The following is a 23877-nucleotide window of genomic DNA, read 5'->3' as shown; positions in this document are numbered from 1 at the left end:
GAGGACCTGAATGGACTCATTTGTGATCCGTGCTTGAAGCTCAATGGAGGCTGTCGTTCTCTCCATCGCAGATATTCCCACACTTCCCTGTGCCACCATTCCACTAATGCAGGAGTTGGACTCCTCTATCCTCTGCATTATTGTGGAGAGTGCGCGTGGCACCTGTTCCTCGCAAATGTGCTACTGTCCCTCGATCATTCTCCTTTTAAACGATGGCCCCTGGGGTTCAGCATCTGCGTCCAGCTGAGCAGAGCCTGGAGAGGAGTGCTCCCATGCCACCAGTGTCTGCTCGTGCTCACTTGTGTGTGTTGACTCACCAGGTGCCAACCCAACTAACTGACTATTAGGACCCACCAAGGTGTGAGTATCTGCCCTCAGATGTCGGGAGATCCTCTGAGGAACTGCCCTCTGCCGTGACTGTGGTCGTTGAAGGGCCTGTAAGAGAACAGAAGGCAATTAGAGATGGGCAATAAATGCTGGCCTCGCCAGCGACGCCCACATCCCGTGAACGAATAATAAAAAAAATATTAAGCATCAGCACGGATGTGTCATGTTGCGATGAGCATACTGAGGTGTTCAACATGGCAAGCATTGTTAACATCAATTCATGTTGTATGTGATGAATATTAAAGATGTGTCACCAGACGTTTGTGGGGTGCCAATCTCAGCGTCCCCAACGGACAGGCACTCGAGGGTGTGGCTGATCTCCAACGCCTCCTGCTCCGTGTGTGTGAGGACCACTTTGTTGTGGCCCCCCCTCCAGTCCTCGCCCTCTCACGTGCATTTTGTGTTCTTTTCTCCTAGAAGGGGAGAAAGTACAGATGTGTGAGTGAGTGATGGTAAAGTAGCCAGCTGATGAATGTATTGCTTTGGGTGAGGCTGACCATGAAAAAGATGCATCAGAGGGTGAGTATGAGTCACAGCCATCACATTGGATGAGGATTGGGGTGAGTGGTAGTGGTGGGGTGACTAAAGGGGAGGTGAGGAAGTGCTCAGGAAGTGCAGGTAAATTGAGGATGAGCCTTAAGTGAGTGTGAGGAGTGATGTGATGGAGTAGTCTTGGCAGTGCAGAATGAGTTGCGGGGGGGGGGTGATGCAGGGAAATCAATGAGTGTACTCACTTTTGCTGACCTAGTTAGGTCATTGAAGCACTTCCTACACTGGATCCAGGTGCGGGAGATGTTGCTGCTGCTGGTGGCCTCCTCTACCACCTCGAGCAAGGACTTCTTGGTGGCAGAGACAGGGCACTTCCTTCCGTCCGTCCACGGGGTAAAACACATCCCCCCTCTTCCTCACCCCGGCCAGTAGCTGCAGTGAGGCATCATTAAATCTTGGAGCAGCTTTACCTCTGTGCTGCTCCATTGTGCCTTTTTGGTCTTTGCTGCAGCAAAAGCCTTTGGAGCAATGGCCCTTTAAATAGAGCCACTCCAGCTTGCAGTTGCCCAGTCCGTCCACTGCACAGCCTTCGGACAGCAAACCCGATGCCACGTTAAGGGCCACCAATTAACTCACGATCGCGTGGGAAACGGTAAGATTTTATTAGTCGGGTTACCCGTGCGCCCATTGACTACCCCCACCACTGCCATCCCGCCACCATTTGAAAATTGAGCCCAAAGTGTTTTATCATTAATCTTTATTATATTACACAATTTTCATTTGGAAGACCACAAGTATAACACATTTCCTTACATTGTATTTCTTGGCAACAACAGAATACTTTTCTACATTCACCTCTGAAAAATATGGGAGTGCGTGTGTAAAATATGAGGAGAGTCTTTCATAGAAGGAGAAAGGGTTTTCTCTTAAAAAAAGGCACATTGACCTACTTTTGACCTGAATTTTCCTGATGTGGCATTTCTAGCAAATATCTGTGGTACAAAAACAGCTATTGCACTTTATACCCTAGATGTTAATGGACCAATGCTTAACGCATGCGTATGGCATTCCTCTGTCTGCTATGTTAACGGAGACTTTGACCCATTTACTTCCCGTTGCTTGTTACAGCTTCACTGTCCATACCGGAGTCAATTTCAGTGTCTGCGGTTCCCACTGTGAGACCAGACTGAGAACAGTGCAGGCACTGTAATTAGCAGCAGAGGCCATTCCACTTACCACTAGCTGGTATTTATAGCACTTCCATTTTAGTTTTGTCTGTGCACTCCAAAAGCCATGAGGTAACAATACTGGAAAATAGAATTTATTTTCACTTTTGCAAACAAGTGACAAAGTGAAGCTCTCTCGGATCTAGCACAGTGTTAGTTAGATGTGATTAAGGACGTTTCCCCTTATATATTTCCAACAGTACACCCCTATAATTTTAGAAGAATATCCGGGATTAATGTTTCCGTTTACTTCACATTCTATACCCACATGACCTCTCTGAGAGACACTGACAAATCGTTACCAGTATTAATGCTGTCTGCCTTTTCTAGATGGGACTTGAAACGGGGAACACATTCTTTTTCAGTACCAGGATACACATTCCTGGGAAGGACAGGCTAACTACCATTTGTTCACATTTTTCTTTCCATTTAATGAGACAGACAAGCTCAAACGCAAACCCTAGTAGACTGTATGAGTACAATTATGTCGATTTTCCTCATAGTAACAGTTTCCAGATCACATTAAGTCCCAGAAATTGCACTTTCAGCACGCATTGATAACTGTCTTAGGAGTCGCATTACTTATTCAGTCTTTTTGCACTTCTTCTTCCTTGTCCCTTCATTAAGTTCCTCCTTTGTCTTGGCCATGTATGGAGACAGATTGCAAGGGGGGTAGCTCTGCACATTGTCACGAGAACAGACACGATCATGATCATCGTAGGTACCGCAGGCATTCCCAAAGACAATGGGACAGATAAAGGCTTCAATTGGAGCGAAAGGTGACCCATGGGAGTGTGTTGCTGACATGAATACCTAAAATGGTAGAATGTAAAATATCAACAGCTAGTGAAATCCATTTACTTATAACATTGGTTATTTTGCTGATATTCCCTAGTCACTTGTAATTATACGTAAATTAGGAACAGGAGTAGACCATTTAGCCCCTCGAGCCTGTTCCACCATTCAATAAGATCATGGTTGATCTGTACCTCAACTCCATTTACCTGCCTTTGATCCATATCCCTTGCCTAAGAAAAATCTATCAATTGACCTCCAGCATCCACAGCCTTTTTGTGGAGCGTTTCAGATTTCCACTGCTCTTGGTGTGAAAAAGTGCTTCTTGATTTCACTCCTAAATGGCCTAGCTCTAATTTTAAGATTGTGCCCCTTTGTTCTGGATTCCCACACCAGATTTGTTGTTCTTCTTCTGAAGTGGATGATCTCACACTTGCCCACATTGAACTCCATCTGCTATTGTTTTGCCCATTCACTCAGTCTATCTCTGTCCCTTTCTAACTTCCTGCTCCCATCCACACACCTTACTGTGCCTCTTATCTCAGTGTCATCTGCAGACTTGGATATATAACTCTCTATTCCTTCATCCAAGTCATTAATATATATGGTGAAAACCTAGTACAGTTCCATTTAAATGTCTTTGGATTTTTTTAACTTTTAGCTGACCCTAAGATTTTTTATTATTTCACTGAAATGGAATGGAACCTGTTTTATTTTCAATTTATTTGCAGAATAGCAAGTTGATGGGAGATATTACTTAGTTATATATTATCATTAATATTAGTTTATAAAGTGTTTAAGAGTTCTCTCAGTTTTTAAAGTGAGGGGTCAGCTACTGCTCCATAGGAGGGGTAAGGAACCTGAAGGACTGCATTTCATAAGAATGCTCCCTTACATCGACCATACAAATCTTATGTAGAAACCGCCTCTTATCCAAATTTTATTTAAAAACTTGTCATCTCCCAAACTACCACCATGTCAGACTGTGGGTTATTAAGTAGCAGATTGCACAATCACCAAATTAGTATCTCTGGCATACCAGTGGTATGTATGGAACTACAGTAGCATTATGGATTGTTTCGTCAATCAGTCTAGCAATGGTATGTATCGATATATCTGACGGTCTAGTGATGGGTTTGTAAGTCAGGCAGTCCATTGATTGTATGGGTTGGTATCTCTGGCAGTCGTAATGGTATGGGGGTTGGTATGTCTGCAGTGCAGTGGTGATGTGGACAGATTATCTGGTCGGTATCATATTGCTGTTTGTGGGACCTTGCTGTGTGCAAATTGGCTGCTGCGTTTCCTACATTACAACAGCAACTACACTTCAAAAAGTACTTCATTGGCTGTAATGCACTATCCTGAGTTTGTGAAAGATGCCATATAAATGCAAGTTCTTTCTTTGGTATTTCTGGCAGTCAGTGGTGTGTGGGTTGGTATCACTGACAGTCTAATGTCCCTGGCATTCTAGGTGGTATGTTCCATTGGTGTCTTTGGCTTTGCTTTTGGACTGAATTTTGTGCTGTCCAAAGCCTGAATAATTACTCATTCTAAAAGATATCATTATGTGTGGCCAGGCCCTTTATTCATCCAATTCATCCAGCATGGACTGGGACATCCCCTTGTACGCCTTTGTTCCATATTATTGGTGAGCGTGCACCCACGAGTAATAGTGAAAAAAATCCACTTCATACCCACGCCAGGACAATACATGCTATTGTGCCTAATGCCCACCATTAGTACTAACGTGTATAGTTACTTTAGAGATCAATCAACATCCTGATTCAAAAAATTGAACAGATTGTAAAAGACTCACTCGCCTCCGTACTCATCTCAGTTGGACAAGTGCTGCCTTACAAGTGACAGAAGGTAGAAAATCCAGGGGGAAGGGCAGACCACAGTGAAAGGGTTAAACTGTCTTCCTCTCTTACTGGGGACGTTTTATCACCATGTGCTTATTCTGGTGCACAAAATCTCCAGCACACAACAAATGACAGGAAAAGAATTCTTTTGAACACTGACTTGTGCTTCACCTACTTATTTTTTCTCACCCGAAATGTCATTCCTGTACCATGTGGCCTTGCAGTTATTGCCACGTTCAGAATATAATAACAATTTTGGGTGTCCTCCCCTCCAAATCTGATGTATGGTAACAAATTTTTCACCAGTGCAAAACTATTCTGAGTTTCATCAAAATGCTTTGTGAACAATATAAGTAACAATACAATTTATACCCGTTCGTAATACTGTTACATGTGAAAAGTGCTGTGTGAATATTGCATTGTCTTTATGCATTAGGCAAACCTCATCGGCATATCCTTTAAAGAAATTTATATATTTTCAGTCTTTTTCCGTTCATGTATCATGTATCACTGCCATATTTCCTCTATCAGTTAGAAGAATGCAACAATCTAATAGGCCCAAAGTCTACACAATTGCAAGGGAGGTTTCACTCCTGCGAAGTTGGACTAATCGTCCCAACCTCCTGCTTCTGCATCCGAGAAATGGAGGGCTCTGTTTTTACGTACTGCTCCAGCCAATGTCTTGATAGAGAACAGTTAAAGAATACCAAACAAAGACAAGAGGCTTCGAATAATAATCAAGGTTGGGTTTCAACATTTCAGTCGCTCATGATCCTTTAGGTTGGGAGTCCCACCAGCACATTCAGCCATTCACGTAACAATCCATCTAAATGATTATCAAAAAGTGCTTCAAGACAATGCCTGGCATATCATTCTCCTGAAAATATAGCACTCTACCAAACAAATGAGTTGGAAACATTGGCCTCAATATTGCTCCCCACTTTGGCTGGGCACTGGACAGGCGTAACTTGCACCCACCCAGTCCTCAGAGTGCCAGAATTTATTGGGTTAGGACATTTGCCTATTTGCATCTCGGTGCAACCTTGTGCCAAGAGGTGGAGGTAGGACACAGGTGCAGCTGCGGGACTGACAGACATGTAGCTAAAGGACTGGGCCCCTGGCCTTGGGAACCTACTGGCTGCTGTTGCAAGACGGCAGCCAGAAGTCCTCCAAGATCGAAGATTATAGAATCATAGAAATGTTACAGCACAGAAGAAGGCCATTCGGCCCATTGAGTCCACGCCGGATCAATGCACGAGCAATCCAGCTAGTCCCACTCCACCGCCCTTTCCCTGTAGCCTTGCAATTTTTTTCCTTTCAAGTACTTATCCAGTTCCCTTTTGAAGGCCATGATTGAATCTGCCTCCTCCACCCCCTCGGGCAGTGCATTCCAGATCCTAATCACTCGTTGTGTAAAAAAAGCTTTTCCTCATGTCACCTTTGGTTCTTTTGCCAATCACCTTAAATCTATGTCCTCTGGTCCTTGACCCTTCCACCAATGGGAACAGTTTCTCTCTATCTACTCTGTCTCGACCCTTCATGATTTTGAATACCTCTATCAATCTTCTCACAACTGTCTCTGTTCCAAGGAGAACAACCCCAGCTTCTCCAGTCTATCCACGTAACTAAAGTCCCTCATCCCTGGAATCATTCTAGTAAATCTCCTCTGCATCCTCTCTAAGGCCTTCACATCTTTCCTGATGTGCGGTGCCCAGAACTGGACACAATACTCCAGTTGTGGCCGAACCAATGTTTTATAAAGGTTCATCATGACTTCCACATTTTGTACTCTATGCCTCCATTTATAAAGCCCAGGATCCCGTATGTTTTTTTAGCCATTTTCTCAACCTGCCCTGCCACCTTCAACGATTTGTGCACATTAACCCCCAGATCTCTCTGTTCCTGTACCCCTTTAAGAGTTGTGCCCTCTAGTTTATGTTGCCTCTCCTCATTCTTCCTACCAAAATGTATCACTTCGCATTTTTCTGCGTTAAATTTCATCTGCCACGTGTCCGCCCATGCCACCAGCCTGTCTATATCCTCTTGAAGTCTATCACTATCCTCCTCACTGTTTACTACCCTTCCAAGTTTTGTGTCATCTGCAAATTTTGAAATTTTGCCCTGTACACCCAAGTCCGTCATTAATATATATCAGCACTTACCCCTGGGGAACACCACTGTACACCTCCCTCCAGTCCGAAAAACAACCGTTCACCACCACTCTCAGATTGGCCTCAAGCTTCTCTTCCTTTTCTGTCTGCCCTCCTCAGACCTTCTGATCTGAGGGGGTCCCTGGTACAAGGTTCCATGCCAGCTTATTCTCAAAGCCTCTCAAAATGGGCTCCTTTCCATCTCTCTGAGAAGAAACTGAAACCAGTGGGCCTGGAATGCCCTCTCCAGCCTCGTTTCCATGGCTGCCCTGGCCCGGCATGGAAGTGCAATCCCATGCTCCTCCTCTCTTGGGAGGTGCCAGAAATCCTGGGGCAACATAAAGGGGCAGGGTCCCGGTAAAGCAGATCTCCACTACTTTTTCCTCTCCATAACTTCCTGGGAACTGAACATTCCCCAAGCATGACTGAGATTAATACCGGGGCTCCTCCTTTTTATTGAGGGTAAGCTTTCGTCTTTTTGGCATATTTTCTCCCTTTGCCCAAACCCCATTTACTCCTTGCTGAGCAGACAGGCAACCTGCTCCTAGACCTGCATCAATGCCGCACTTCTTTGTTGGGTAAAACTCCCACTTTTTCCCTCTTTTTTTTGTTATTCCGGCACCATGCATCATTCCCAACTCAGAGAGAAGGCAGAACACCTAACCTACTCCTAAGCTTCTAAACAATGCCACTCTGAAGCTGGGCTTTAGGAGCTAGATATGAAGCAGCAGAATGCAGTGGGGGTGAATTTCCGGGTTCTCCCGCTCATCCGCCACAACTTCGGTAGAAGAACCACGGAAACCAAGGAAAAATGGCACAAACTCTGTTTTTCCAGGGTTTCCGCAGTTCTTCCGCCAAAGTTAGGGCTGACGAGCAGGAGAGCCCTTGTGGCAATCACTCCCAATGACTCTGCCTGTGGTGAATTGCCTGTCGTATCTCTGTGCTTCCCTAAGATCAGAAACACAATAATTGGGGCATTGGGTCCATGAATGTGCATCCTGTCTCTGTGATAGTAACTCCTCAGGTTGAGCCACAAGCCATTCCATGACCTTGATGTCAATGTTGCTGTGTGGCTAGCTGACAGGAGATGTCTCTTGCCACATATGGTAAGGCTGTTTTCAATGATTTCTTCCTCCAAAGCTGAACTCCACTGTGGTGTGTCGCTGACTGCTCAGAGTATCAAAAACCACTGAGAGTCAAAACAAGTGCCCTAATGAGCATGCCTTTCTTGATCCCCCCATTCTCTCCCCAGCTCAGATAGAGAGTCATAGAATCATAGAAAATTTATGGCATAGAAGGAGGCCATTCGGCCCATCGTGTCCGCGCCAGCTGAGAAACGAGCCACCCAGCCTAATCCCACTTTCCCTCATTTGGTCCGTAGCCCTGCAGGTCATGGCTCTTCAGGTGCACATCCAGGTATTTTTAATGAGTTGAGGGTTTCTGCCTCCACCACTCTCTCAGGCAGTGAGTTCCAGACCCCCACCACCCTCTGGGTGAAAAATATTTTCCTCATTTCTGCTCTAACCCTTCTACCAATCACTTTAAATCTATGTCCCCTGGTTATTGACCCCTCCGCTAAGGGAAATAGCTCCTTCCTATTCACTCTATCTAGGCCCCTCATAATTTTGTACACCTCAATCAAATTACCCCTCAGCCTCCTCTGTTCTGAGGAAAACAACCCCAGCATATCCAATCTCCCCTCATAGCTAAAATTCTCCAGTCCTGGCAACATCCTCGTAAATCTCCTCTGCACCCCCTCTAGTGCAATTACATCCTTCCTGTAATGTGGTGACCAGAACTGTGCGCAGTATTCAAGCTGTGGCCTAAACTAGTGTTTTATACAGTTCCAGCATAACATCCTTGCTTTTATATTCTATGCCTCGGCTAATAAAGGAAATTATTCCATGTGCCTTCTTAACCACCTTATCTACCTGTCCTGCTACCTTCAGGGATCTGTGAACATGCACTCCAAGGTCCCTCACTTCCCCTACACCTCTCAGTATTCTCCCATTTATTGTGTATTCCCTTGTCTTGTTTGTTCTCCCCAAATGCATTACCTCACACTTCTCCAGACTGAACTCCATTTGCCACTTTTCTGCCCATCTGACCAGTCCATTGATATCTTCCTGCAGTCTACAGCTTTCCTCCTCACTATCAACCGCACGGCCTATCTTTGTGCCATCCCCAAATTTCTTAATCATACCCCCTATGTTTAAGTCCAAATCGTTAATATATACCAGAAAAAGCAAAGGACCTAGTACCGAGCCCTGCGGCACCCCACTGGCAACAGCCTTCCAGTCGCAAAAACACCCGTCGACTATTACCCTTTGCTTCCTGCCACTGAGCCAATTTTGGATTCAATTTGCCTCATTCCCTTGGATCTCATGGGCCTTTACTTTTTTGATCAATATGCCATGTGGGACCTTGTCAAAAGCCTTGCTAAAATCCATGTAGATTGCATCAATTGCGCTACCCTCATTGATCCTCCTTGTTACTTCCTCGAAAAATTCAATCAAGTTAGTCAGACACGACCTTCCCTTAACAAATCCGTGCTGACTGTCCTTGATTAGTCCATGCCTTTCTAAGTGACAGTTTATCCTGTCCCTCAGAATTGATTCCAATAATTTGCCCACCACCGAGGTTAGGCTGACTGGCCTGTAATTACTCGGTCTATCCTTCGCTCCCTTTTTCAACAACAGTACAACGTTAGCAGAGCTCCAATCCTCCGGTACTACGCCTGTATCCAGTGAAGTTGATTGTTAAAGCCTCCACTATTTCCTCCCTGGCTTCTTTTAACAGCCTGGGATACATTTCATCCGGCCCTGGTGATTTATCCACTTTCAAAGATGCTAGTCCCCTTAATACTTTCTCTCTCACTATGTTTAACCCATCCAATATTTCATACTCCTCCTCCTTAACTTCAATCCCTGCATCATCCCTCTCCTTTGAAGACAGATGCAAAGTATTCATTAAGAACCATACCCACATCTTCCGTCTCCATGCATAGTTTACTTTTTGGTCTCTAATAGGCCCTACTCTTTCCTTAGTTATCCTCTTGTTCTTAATGTATTTATAAAACATCTTTGAGTTTTCTTTGATTTTATCTGCTAATATTTTTTCATGCCCTCTCTTTGCTTTCCTAATTTCCTTTTTAACTTCATCCCTGCACTTTGTATACTCCTCTAAGCTTTCCGTAGTATTGAGGTCCCGGTGTCTATCATAGGCTTTCTTTTTCTGCCTTATCTTACCCTGAATGCTTCTTGACATCCAGGGGGCTCTAGATTTGGCAGCCCCTCCCTTTTTCTTTGTGGGAATATGTTTATCCTGAACCCTTTGAATCACCCCTTTGAATGTCTCTCACTGCTCTGACACTGATTTACCTTCAAGTAGCTGTTTCCAGTTTACTTCTGCTAAATCACTTCTCAGTTTAGTAAAATTGGCCTTTCCCCATTTGAAAACTTTAATTCCTGCTCTGTCTTTGTCCTTTTCCATAACTATGCTAAAACTAACTGTATTATGATCACTATTACCAAAATGCTCTCCCATTGATACTCCTTCCACCTGCCCCTCTTTATTTCCTAGAACTAAATCCAGAACTGCACCCCCTCTCGTTGGGCTTGCTATATACTGGCTAAAAAAAATTCTCCTGTATGCAATTTAAGAATTCTGCGCCCTCTATACCATTCACACTGTTTGTATCCCAATTAATATTAGGGTAGTTGAAATCCCCTACTATTACTGCCCTATTGTTTTTGCATTTCTCAGAAATTTACCTACATATTTGCTCCTCTATCTCCCTCTGACTGTTTGGGGGTTTATAGTACACTCCCAGTAGTGTGACTGCCCCTTTTTTGTTCTTTAGCTCAACCCATAAGGCCTCATTTGATGCTCCTTCTAAAATATCATCCCTCCTCATAACTGTAATTGTTTCCTTAACCAAAATTGCCACCCCCCTCCTTTTTTATTCCCCTCTCTATCGCATCTGAAAACCCTGTAACCAGGGACGTTGTGCTGCCAGTCCTGCCTCTCTTTAAGCCATGTTTCTGTAATAGTTAAGCTATCATACTGCCACGTGTCTATCTGTGCCCTCAGCTCATCCGCCTTATTTCCTATAGTCCTTGCATTGAGGTAAATACATTTAAAGATCCCAAACTCCTCTGTTGTTTATTTTCTAACCTTCGTTCCCTCTGCCTTCCAGACTCACTCACTAATTTTCTGCCTTCCATTTCCAGTTCTGACTTTATCCCATCTGAATCCACACTCAGGTTCTTATCCCCCTGCCAAGCTAGTTTAAACCCTCCCCGACAGCACTAGCAAACCTCCCCGCAAGGATATTGGTCCCGGCCCTGTTGAGATACAACCCATCCAGCTTGTACAGGTCCCACCTCCCCCAGAACCGGTCCCAATGCCCAGGAATCTAAAGCCCTCCCCCTTGCACCACCTTTGAGGCCACGCATTCATCTGCTCTATCCTCCTATTTCTATTCTCACTAGCGTGTGGTACTGGGAGTAATCCGGAGATTACTACTTTTGAGGTCCTGCTTCTTAATCTCGTTACTAACTCCTTAAACTCTGCCTGCAGGACCTCATCCCTCTTTCTACCGATATCGTTGGTCCCGATATGGACCACGACCTCTGGCTGTTCATCCTCTCCCCCCAGAATGTTCTGCAGCCGCTCAGTGACATCCATGACCCTGGCACCAGGGAGGCAACATACCATCCTGGAATCACGCCTGCGGCCACAGAAACCCCTGTCTGTTCCCCAAACTATGGAATCTCCGACCAACCTGTCTCCTCCCCCCCCCACCCCCCCCCCCCCCCCCAGTTCAACTGAGCCATCCATGGTACTCTTGTCTTGGCTCTGGCTGCACTCCCCAGTCGAGGCCCTCTTATATTACTGACAGATATGAAATATGCCCGCAGTGAGGGAAACAGACTACATCAACTTTGACACTCCAATCTCAGCGTTGAGAACCATGTGTGGCTAATTGCATTTCTTATTATTAAATGATTAATAGACACCTTTGTTGGACATGTGAGCTCAATACTCATATTCGCACTGTGTATGCATTACTTGAACCTTTTCAGTGATTTCTTCCTCCTAAGTTAAACTCCACTGTGATGTGTCGCTGACTATTCAGAGTATCAAAAACCACTGAGAGTCAAAGCGAGTGCCCTAATGAGCATGTTAAGAAGACAAGCAGAGTGTGCGAGTGTTTGTTGATCATTGTGTGTCCTTTGCTTCTTTGGTTATTGAATGGCGGTAGATGTTTTTTAAGTAAATGTATACATATGAAGTACATTTTCCTGTATTTTGTGAGTGTATGTAAGGCGTTTTCTACTAAAATTAGTGCATGTGGCTAAAACGGTATCGCTGTTGCCACACCTGTGGCTAGTCAGCAATTTCTACTGGACAACACTGTAATAGAACTGACCCAACTTGTTCTCTACCTAGCAGATTTGAGTAACAGACAACCATGGGACTCAAAACCCTGACTGTGTGATTGGCAAACAACTGGACTCCCAGGGCGCCATGTAATGAGTATAGTATCTGCAGGTAAATGGCACCTCCCTTAACTAATACTGAGGACAGAAACTTATCTTTATTTCTACGAATTGAAAAGATTTATTTACCTTTGTAACAACCATGAAGATGGTGAACAGGAAAACAATGTTGTGTTTGGATATGGGCAGCCAGCGGGCCTGCTGTAGGGTGAAGATAACTGCTCCAACCAGACTAGCTTTTGTTGTGCTGTGAGAGGACATAATAAAATTGTACAGTTAGCTTCACAGCCTGTGCAATATTCCCAATTCTTTTTTAGTCATTTTTTTTGGTGAGCCTTTTATTTGCTCCCAGTATCCTGGGCTCAAGTGGCTGTAAAGGACAGAATAGATTGTCTGCTTTCAGGTTCCGCCAGGAGGTTTGTGACACCAGCTCATCAGTGATGCTCTTCACAATTCTTCCATTCCCCTGTGGAGAGGCATTCGATCTCTGCTCAGTGCCCCCATCCGCCACAGCTGCATGGCCGAGACTGGAGAGCAGGACTGAACCTGCATGTATCACCGTAATCAAAGATTTAATCATTACCTCCCCGCCCCAGAAATACTGGGGGTGAAATTAGTCTTGAGAAACAGCGCAAAACGGGCGATAGCGAATCGGGCAGGGTGTAAAACGGGCGATAGCGAATCGGGCAGGTTGTAAAACGGGCGATAGCGAATCAGGTGGGGTGTAAAACGGGCGATAGCGAATCGGGCAGGTTGTAAAACGGGCGATAGCGAATCAAGCGGGGTGTAAAACGGGCGATAGCGAATCAAGCGGGGTGTAAAACAGGTGATAGCGAATCAGGTGGAGTGCAAAACGGGCGATAGCGAATCAGGTGGAGTGTAAAACGGGCAATAGCGAATCAAGTGGGGTGTAAAACGGGCGATAGCGAATCGGGCGGGGTGTAAAACGGGCAATAGCGAATCAAGTGGGGTGTAAAACGGGCGATAGCGAATCGGGCGGGGTGTAAAACGGGCGATAGCAAATCGGACGGGGTGTAAAACGGGCGATAGCGAATCGGAAGGGGTGTAAAACGAGCTGCCGATTCGCTGTCACCCGTTTGCCTTGCCGCCCAGGTTGAATTTCACCCCCGCTGTGCTGCCATTTTCACTCACAAGGACATGTTGAGAAACTCATTTGTTTCTGGTTTCCAAACTCCACGAATTAGCTGCTCAAAGTTGGAGATCAGTGCAACCCCAGCACCTGTAAGGAACAAAAACAATAATGACCACCACCAATTAATTGTCCAGGTAAGTCTGTTTTTTTGAGTTGACTGTGTAACTGGTTTTCTCACTTTATGGACTGCAATTTCCACACCACAAAATGGTACATTTTTTCAAACCAACACCAATCCCACTTCAAGCTCACCACAAGGAAATAAATTTTGCTGGAGGGGAAGGGAGCTGGAAGGCAGTCTGTGACTCTCGTGCCACTTAGTGAGATGTCCAATTACTCAGGTACAGGAAGGGTGGGCTGGTTAACACAAAGTTAATATTTAGAACTGTTACGCCTAGTTTAACACTTCAAAAATAAAGAGATAAAAGGCTACTTACCTTTGGCCCATCCAACCAAAGCCATGATGATCCATCCATGGTGATAGGCGTGGTGAGCATGGACAACACCCACACTAATTTTGCGGACCCTTACCACCTCTTTCATAGCAGTGAGGACCAACTTCACAGGCATGAAGGCCACACATTTGTAGAAAAGGTTCAGAGGGCAGTAAAAGATGAGGTACCTAAGTTGAAAACATGGGTTCAGTTTGTGTTAGTAATGAATGTTCACGAAGTTTCCATATTAGCAGCTAAAACCCATTGAATTGATGCAGTGTAAAACCAACATTGGTTAGTCTCACCAAATACAAGATTTTATTATGATTTGCTTTGATGATTTTTTCCCCCATAGCACTCTAGAGCAGTAGGACACAGGTTCAAGCTCAGACCTCTGCTGGGCTCTGAAACTCATCAAACGAACAAGGAGATCCTAAACTGAGGGATCTTCAGATGGAGGGAAAAAAATCAAAAGGGTGAGGGAACTTGGATAACAGTCAGACAGCTTCTACCACCTTATTACAAAGCAGCATTGGTAGAAGCCTAGGAGGAGGTCCACCAATTAGGTCCTCCTTATGCCATCCTTTGCCCTTTCTCTCCCAATCTCCTCTCATCCATTGTTTAAGTTCCCTTGGCCCTAACGGTGGTGCATTTTAGCCCTAACTACAAGTCCAAGCTGCAAGTTTAAAGTTACCTGGGCCCATTGCCTATCCCCCAACCATGCCTGTTCTTTGTTTTCATCAGTGAGCACTGGATCTTTGCTCAAATTTGGTTTCCAAATTCCTGGATGTCCCTGCTATCAAGACTACACTACTCCACTGCACTACACTGCAAGACTCAGGTGCTGTAACGTTGACCTGCTATTCACCTGACAAAGGAGGTAAGCTCCGAAAGCTTGTGATTTAAAATAAAACTGTTGGACTATAACCTGGTGTTGTGCAAGTCCTTACAATTGCTATTCAGTTGTTTAAGTTTTACGGTAACTTTGTCTAGCCTACAGCCCATCCCCCAACGCTGCTGTTACCTGCTGAGCTTATGACTGTCCTACTGGTCCGACTGGTTTTTCAGCTTTATTTTACTATAGTGTGATATCTGGCCAGAAATTCACTTTGATGGGCTGTAATCATTTCTCTGTCACTTCTGGATCTTGTAGTGACCTCCAACCTTGCCACCATTTTTCTGCCCTATGTTTGATTCTGCACAGCTCCTGGCTCTTTATTCTCACGGAAATACCTCCAGAAGTGCGTCCTCCAATATTCTACCCTTCAAATAGCTTCTGGACTCACTCACACTCCAAACCTGTCTTCGAACTTGGATATCAGTTCGTCAATGCTCCAAGCTGACTCCACCCTACCTATGTCAACTTTATCCCACCACTGGACCTCTCTGACTTTAACTTTGGACTCCCTCCTATTGTCTCCTCCCTATTCCCTGTTTATTACCAGGACATAGCTATCCCAATTTTGCTATGGAACCATCCCTATGTAACTTGAGTTTCCCTGTGTCCATTGCGTGCACGTTTTGGCTGCTGCTCTGGTCCCGAGCCCATCACTTCCTTGTCTCCTTTTTTCTTCTTTTCTCTTTGCTCCTCTCTTCTCTCTCTCCTGTCGTCATGCCTCCTTTCATTTCTCTCTTCTCGGGTACTCTGCCCCCACCAAATCCTTTTCCCAACCCTTCAGCACTCCTCAACCTTCCTACTCTCCTGCCGCCGTCCCAGGCTTGACTCCCTCTTAGATAAGCCTACAGCTTCCTTCTGTGCCTCTCTTGGAATCCTCCAAAGGGCCCATTGAGGCATTCGCCACTGCCTGCTTGTGAGCAGCAACCCCAACTGCCCCATTGTACTCTCTCACTGACTTTCCCACCCAATGCGCCCGCTGGGGGCTAATCTTGCCAATCTACTTCCCATCCCACTCATCCCTCCCAGCAATGACCCTATGGACTCTGCCACAGGAGTCTCACTGCCCCTCTCCGCATCTCCCTCTAGAACGGCCGTTCACTTGTGAACAAGGCCTTTGCCGTCCATGAACTTGTTGTCAATGATTGCTTTGACATCATGGCCTTGTCGGAAACCTGGCTGACGGGTGATGACACCTTCCTTCTTAATGAAGCCTCCCCGGCTATAACTTCCACCACTTGCCCCGCCCAGACTGCTGCGGTGGCAGTGTGGCCCTTATCACCAAATCACACTTTGGTCTGTTCCCCTACTCCTCTGGCACTTTCTCCTCCTTTGTGCATCTCACCTTGTTCCATCCTTCTCACCTCTCCTTTAAAATCCTCATTCTTTACCGCCTACCCAAGAACCACGCCAAGTTTCTCACCGAGATACCTTCACTGCCTCTGCAGCGAGCGACTTCTCATCCTCGGTGATTTCAACCTTCATCTCAGCTCATCATGCTCTCTCTCCTCTGAGTTCACTTTCCTCCTATCCTCCCTTAATCTCTCCCTCCATATAAACTCCCCTACCCATATTTGCAGCCACCCCCTTCACCTTGCCATCTCACATGGCCTCTCTACTCCCATCGTGTCAATCACGGATAAGGCCACCACTGATCACTTCCTTATATCCCTCTCCAACCTCATCCCCCTTCTCCCACCGAACCCCACTTCTTTCTGTGTTCGCCCCTGGAAAAAACTCCCCCAAATCACTCACAGCGGCACTTTCAAATTCCCAATCGTCGAGCCTTTGGCCCCCCCATTCACCACGACATTTCTGCAGCTATCGATCTGCTCAATCACACCCTCTCTTCCACCTTTGATGCCCTTGTCCCCATTACTCTCTCTCACCCTGGTCGTTCCCTCTGGTATGGCCCTCATCTCCGCTCCCTTAAGTCCAAGGAACACAGACTTGAACATTTATGGCAGACAACTGGTTTAGCTAGGATCATCCTGGATTACAAAGAAAACCTCCAGCATCTCTTCTCCACTATGTCTTCATAAACCCCTTTCCCCTGCCTCCTCCACCCTCACCTCCAACAACAAGTCTGAGGAGCTCATGGACTACTTTGTCACTAAGATTGAGACCATCTGTTCAGCTTCTTCTGCCACTTCCCTCCCTTCCCCAGCCCACCAAACCAAACTTCCCCTAAGATTCCCCTCTGTCCTAGCCCTGAACTCACATCTTTCTCTAGTTTCTCTCCCTATCTCCCCCTCCCCTTCAAATCTGCCGTCATCACCCCCCTCCTCAAAAGTCCCACCTTTGACCCCTCTGTCTTTGCAAACTACCATCACATCTCCAACCTCCTTTCCTCTCCAAAGTCCTTGAACGCGTTGTCGCCTTCCAAATCCATCTTTCCCGCTGCTCCACGTTTGAATCCCTTCAATCAGATTTCCATCCCTGCCATAGCTCCGGCATTACCTCTGGAGTCCCCCAAGGATCTAACCCTGGCCCCCTCCTATTTCTCGTCTACATGATGTCCCTCAGCGACATCATCCGAAAGCACGACGTCAGATTCCACATGTACGCTGACCATACCCAGCTCTACCTCACCACCACCTCCCTTGACCCCTCCACTGTCTCTGATTTGTCACACTGCTTGTCTAATGTCCAGTACTGGATGAGCAACAATTTCCTCCAGTTAAATATTGGGAAGACCGAAGCCATTGTCTTCGGTCCCCACCACAAACTGCGTTCCCTAGCCATCGACTCCATCCCTCTCCCTGGCCACTGTCTGAGGCTGGACCAAACAGTTCGCAAACTTAGCGTCCTATTTGACCATGAGATAAGCTTCCGATCCCATATCCGATCCATCACCAAGACCGCCTAGTTCCACCTCCGTAACATCACCGTTCTTCGCCCCTGCCTCAGCTCATCTGCTGCTGAAACCCTCATTCATGCCTTTGTTACCTCTAGATTTGACTATTCCAATGGTCTCCTGGCATGCCTCCCATTTTCCACCTTCCATAAACTTTAGCTCATCCAAAACTCTGTTGCCCACATCCTAACTCACACCAAGTCCTGTTCACCCATCACCCCTGTGCTCGCTGACCTACATTGGCTCCAAGTCCGGGAACGCCTTGATTTTAAAATTCTCATCCTTGTTTTCAAATCCCTCCATGGCCTTGCCCCTCCCTATCTCCGTAACCTCCTCCAGCCCTACAACCCTCCGAGATCTCTGCACTCCTCCAATTCTTGCCTCTTGCGTATCCCCGATTTTAATCGCTCCACCATTTGCAGCCATGCCTTCAGCTGCCTAGGCTCTAAGCTCTGGAATTCCCTCCCTAAACCTCTCTGCCTCTCGAGCTCTCTCTCCTCCTTTAAGACGCTTCTTAAAACCTACCTCTTTGACCAAGCTTTTGGTCACCTGTCCTAATATCTACTTATGTGGCTTGGTTCAAATTTTGTTTGAAAGTCTCTCCTGTGACGCGCCTTCTGACGCCTCACTACATTAATGGCGCTATATAAATTCAAGTTATTGTTGTTGTCGTCCTGTTGGTTCATGGTGTGCGAGGGGCGGATCTAAAAAGGTGAGCCCATAAAGTGTCAGCCATGGCTCAGTGTTAGCACTCTCGCCTTGGAGTCAGACGGTTGTAGGTTCATAGTCCCTCTTCAGAGACTTGAGCACAAAATCTAGACTGACACTCCAGTGCAGTACTGGGCGAGTGCTGCACTTTCTGAGGTGCCATCTTTTGGATGAGACTTTAAACCGAGGCCCCATCTGCCCTCTCAGGTGGACGTAAAACATCCCACAGCAATATTTTAAAGAAGGGCAGGAGCGTTCTCTCACCTGTCCTGGCCAATATTTATCCCTCAACCAACATCACTGAAAAGGAGATTACCTGGTTATTATCATATTGCTGTTTGTGGGACCTTGCAGTGTGCAATTTTGCTGCCGCATTTCTTACACTATAACAGTGACTACACTTCAAAAGTACTTCATTGGCTGTAAAGTGCCTTGGGACATGCTAAGGTCGTGAAAGGTGCTATATAAATGCAAATTCTTTCTTTTTCAAAAAAGGAGGAAAATATGGACAGCGAATGGCATAATACACTGGAACACGACCTTTTCACTTTTGAGACCTTGGCATAAATGCAGTTTAGAGGAACCATGGTCTCCTTTTTATGATTACTGCTGCCCTGTAAAGTCCCACTTCTTTCTAGTGATGGTCACTATTACTCTATGAAATAAAGTGTATTACCATTAGCAAAAATTCCACCACTAAGAATTTCAATCATTTTGCAATCCATTTTTGTTTTTCTCAAAAACGCTGTTCCCAGGTCTTGGTAAGTCATGACTGTCATTAGCACAAATCTATTGTGTTTCCAATCTGCATCCTTTCGAAATGAAACAAAGTATGGGATACAATGAAAATCCCTTGTGAGACCCATCACTCAAAATATTATACAATTGTTCGCCATAAAGCAGAGAAGGTTATGGGGAGATTTAATAGAGATGTTCAAAATTATGAAGGGTTGTGATAGAGCAGATAGAGAGAAACTGTTTCTACTGGCAGGAGGGTCGGTAACCAGAGGACACAGATTTAAGATTATTGGCATAAGAACCAAGGGGGATATGAGGAGAATTTTTTTTCCGTAGCGAGTTGTTATGATCTGGAATGCACTATTTGAAAGGATGATGGAAGCAGATTCAATTGTAACTTTCAAAAGGGAATTGGATAAATACTTGAAAAGGTAAAATTTGCAGGGCTATGGAGAAAGAGCAGGGGAGTGGGACTAATTGGATAGCTCTTTCCAAGAGCCGACACAGGCACGATGGGCTGAATGGCCTCTTTCTGTGCTGTAAGAGTCTATGATTCTATGAACAAATGGGTTTGAAGTACAATAGTTGAGGTGGGAGGCAGTCTACTGCTGGTCAGTCCTTCCCTGCATACATCAGCATTTTAGTCTAGATAAAGGCTCCATTTACAATAGACTCCATGACAGGTCCTGCAGTTAAATGAGACAGGCTTTACTGTGTGGCCCCAAATTATACAGTGGCTTGGTCATCCTTAGCTAACATGTAACAGATAGTAATTTGTAAATGAGTCTAACTATATGTGTAAGCAGTTATGCTTATGGTCTCAGTGACTCAGTAAGTATATGTACTACGTGGTGAGGTGTGTCAATGAGCAATACAAATCAGGAAAGTCCAGATTCCAATCCCTACTCTTAGTGGCATTGACAATGCAACAATTAGCCTCAGCATTCTGAGTTAGGAAGGAGAAATCAGCCACACCCAAACGTGGTCTGAACATTTTACCTTTACAGGAATTGGCTCACACTGCCCTATATTTACTTGCACAATAGTATAACTGGGGAGGGGGGTGTAACAATAGTACCCCCTTATGACCAATATTTCTGTGTCTTTCATATGTTTACCTCTTCTCTCTGAAGGTGGACCGAAGAAACATTTAGTGAGATGAGGCTTGTTACAATTGTTAAGCTGCTTTATTTGACTGTGAGTGAACATACAGAGTAATGTTGTGATCAGATTCATTTAGTTCCATTGGTGTAACTTGTAATTATGCAATAATGGAAAAATAATGAACATGCTTTCCCATATTACATAGAATTATATAGATTTGGACAGCACAGAAAAAGGCCATTTGGCCCAACTGGTCTATGTTGGTGTTTATGCTCCACACAAGCCTCCTCCAACCTTACTTCATCTCACTCTAGCAACATATCCTTCTATTCCTTTCTCCCTCATCTAGCTTCCCCTTAAATACCCCAGATCAGTTGGTCAGCTTGCTTGACTTAAACAAACTCATTTTTAACTACCCAGCATTGTATCCTTCTCGCAGCCTTTTGCTTGGTCTCACTGCTTCACAGCTTTCTCATTAAAAACTTAACTGCCAGAGCAATAGCCTGTTTCAAAACCCTCTCTCTGCCTATGTCTGTCTCTGTGCTTTATCTTTTGCTGTTCATTTGCAGAGCGCCCGGGACCAGCAACTCTCCAATACAATGGGTGTGAGTTGTTTATCATTTACCAAGATGTGGAGATGCCGGTGATGGACTGGGGTTGACAATTGTAAACAATTTTACAACACCAAGTTATAGTCCAACAATTTTTATTTGAAATCTACAAGCTTTCGGAGGCTTCCTCCTTCCTCAGGTAAATGTAGGACATTTACCTGAGGAAGGAGGAAGCCTCCGAAAGCTTGTAGATTTCAAATAAAAATTGTTGGACTATAACTTGGTGTTGTAAAATTGTTTACAATCATTTACCAAGACAAGCTAACAAATTGCTAGCTCATTGGTATCGTTATTTTCTATTATTGCAGACCCCGCTTTATTTTTTAACTTACATGAATACATTTTGTGTTTTAAAACACAACAACTTTTTCCAAATCCTTTCTGTGGAAAAATGGTCAAAAGATCCCGAAAAGTGATTGGTATTCATCAGAACGTATGAAAAATTATGGACAGGGCAAGACCTACTGGTCTGTTCAGCCTGTTCCATACAGGTGTGATGCCTTATATATCACAATACATACACTCCCCATCCCATCTAGAGCCAACTAACCTCCTGGAAGAGACCAAAAACCAGATAAAAACCCAGGCCAATTAGGTGGGAAAAAATCTGGAAAATTCCTCTCCAACCCCCCCTCAAGCAATCAAAACTAGTCCAGGAGACCACCTTGGCCCTGATTACAAGATACCTACCCCTTGCACAAGGTGATCTCCGCCCGAGCCAGAAACAGGTCCAGCTCTCACTTGAAGGAATTCAGCAAATCAGCATTCACCAAACGAGCCGGCAGCCTGTTCAACAGGTCCTCTATTCTCTGGGAAAAGAAGAACCTCCGAACATCTAACCTACTTCTGCGCTGACATAACTTGTAAGAGTGACTCCTGGTCCTCTCTAACGTTTTCAGTTGAAACAATTGGTCTACAGAAACACATTCTGGTCCTGACATAATCTTATAAACCTCGATCAAATCATCCCTAAGTCTACGCTTCTTTAAAATATAGAGACCCAGCTCTTTCAGCCTATCTGGGTAATTAAGATGCTTTAAACTGGGAATTAATCTTGTGGCCTTCCTCTACACCCTTTCCAAAGCCTCAATATCACCTACCAGGATTCTAACTGAGGCCTAACCAAGGTCTTGTTCAAGGACAAGGTGATATGCTTTGTTTTATAGTGAATTTCCTTGTAGATACACCCTAGCTCTCTTATGGGCTCATCTGACCATCAACTAGGAGCTTATCGCACCCACAGCAATAATAATATCTGATACTTTAACAATGTGAATTCTTTGAATAATAAAATCTAGGTCCACTCACCAAACAGCTGTTGCCAGCAAGATGTGAGAAGTGTTGTTAAAATAATGGAGGGGCGATTCTCCAAGCAGTACATCAGCCATTATATAACTGGCAAAGCAATAAAGCATCGCGCACAACCATGAGGCAATTGGATTACGACGGGACACTTCCACTGATCCTGGAAAAAAAACACACCAATCAGCCATATGTACTTGTCATTTACCCTTTTACAACTGTCATCGAAGGTGAGACTCCTTTCTTTTTTTCTGTCTTGATCCCCCCACACCACACAACATTTGCTGCCAAGAGGGCAGCCAATTCTTCCGATGCCACCTTGAAATTTGCTAACAGATGTGCAAGAGTTAAGAAAGAAGGAAAGAACTTGAGTTTGTACAGTGCCTTACATGACCTCAGGAGGTCCCAAAGAGCATTACAGCCAATGAAGTTCACTTTGAAGTGTAGTCACCGTTGTAATATAGGAAAGGCAGCAGCTAATTTGTGCACAGCAAGCTCCCACAATCAGCAATGTGGTAATAACCATATAATCTGTTTTTAGTGATAATGGTTGAGGGATAAATATTGGCCATACACCAGGGAGAACTCACCTGCTCTTCTTCGAAATGGTCCCATGGAATCTTTTACATCCACCTGAGAGGATAGACATCCCTTGGTTTAACATCATATCTGAAAGACAGCAGCTCCGACAGTGCAGCACTCCCTCAGTACTGCACTGGAGTGTCAGCCTGGATTGTGTGCTCAACTCTCTGGAGTGGGACTTGAACCCACAATCTTCTGACTCAGGTGAGAGTGCAACCACTGAGCCACTGCTAACTACTAGGTATGACTGTCCGTTTCCCATTCCCTCCATTCAGGACCTAAAGTCACAGCTGAGATTGGAAACTCATAAGGGATCCCAAGTGTGAAGCTGTATTTCACTACTTTGGGGCTCCAAAACATTGTGGCAATGCTTCCACATTTATTCCCTTCCCCTACCCCATTTTACACTCAAGTCAGTTCCAAATATCCTTGTTCAGTTTCGGAGCCATAAATTTCCCAGATATCCCCTTCAGTCCCCTATCTGCCCTATCCTCTTCATTCCAGATAGCAGCCAAAACGGTCCTCATGGGTTCCTTTCAGTGAAAGGTAGTGATTTCAAGCCCATCACTTCCCATAGGGCAAGTTCCACCAGATCTCCTGGGGGGAGAGAAGTTCTGAGCGGAAACGTATTCTTTATGTTGGCATCGGTGGGACTCTGGGAGCAGCACACCTGCCATTTCTCATTCCAGGAATAGCATGTTACACATGGGCTAGGAGCTCGTAAAGCTGGGAGACAATAACTTTTAAAAGAATAATTATGTGAGTTTATTTGGCTGTTGGGGTTAAAGGCAGTTGGCAGAGGGATTCACAGTGCACATGAATAACTGATGGGTGATCAGGATAAAATAAAACTGATAAAGCATCAGCGACTCAGATATACAGACTTAGACTAAGCTGTCAGTGAAAGCAGCTTCAAATTTCACTCTGTTCATTTGAGTAGTAATATAATCAATGCAAATATGTAGTTCCCATATCCTGTAGATTTTAATGTGTCTGAAGGGGATTGCGTGTGATACAAACCTTGTCAGTCCGGAAGCTGTGAATCTGATTTAATGTGGCCAAAAGTGAAAGCCTAGTTGT

At 45.0% G+C, this 23877-nt stretch overlaps 1 protein-coding gene across 1 annotated transcript; it reads right to left on the bottom strand.

Moving 5' to 3' along the window:
* Positions 1-1616: 1616 nt before the first annotated feature.
* tmem38a (transmembrane protein 38A) lies at positions 1617-22378 on the bottom strand. The gene is made up of 5 exons (XM_067968651.1): positions 22222-22378; positions 14004-14188; positions 13566-13653; positions 12543-12660; positions 1617-2915 (listed from the first exon to the last, which is right to left on the bottom strand). Exons 1-5 carry the CDS (start codon positions 22326-22328, stop codon positions 2685-2687), a joined length of 729 nt encoding a protein of 242 aa, XP_067824752.1. The 5' UTR covers positions 22329-22378; the 3' UTR covers positions 1617-2684.
* Positions 22379-23877: the final 1499 nt, after the last annotated feature.

Source organism: Heptranchias perlo, chromosome 29 (genome assembly GCF_035084215.1).
Source record: "Heptranchias perlo isolate sHepPer1 chromosome 29, sHepPer1.hap1, whole genome shotgun sequence".
Classification (NCBI taxonomy): Eukaryota; Metazoa; Chordata; class Chondrichthyes; order Hexanchiformes; family Hexanchidae; genus Heptranchias; species Heptranchias perlo.
The sequence above is the reverse complement of the archived record's forward strand: the minus strand, read 5'-3'. Positions and strand labels throughout refer to the sequence as shown.

Coding starts and splice junctions, on each gene's coding strand:
- tmem38a (XM_067968651.1), bottom strand. CDS start 22,328: ATGCTTTATTGCTTTGCCAGTTATATAATGGCTGATGTACTGCTTGGA. Junction 13,654..14,003: donor TTTGGTTGGATGGGCCAAAG/GTAAGTAGCCTT, acceptor TGTTCCTTACAG/GTGCTGGGGTTGCACTGATC. Junction 12,661..13,565: donor GAGTTTCTCAACATGTCCTT/GTGAGTGAAAAT, acceptor GTCCTCTCACAG/CACAACAAAAGCTAGTCTGG.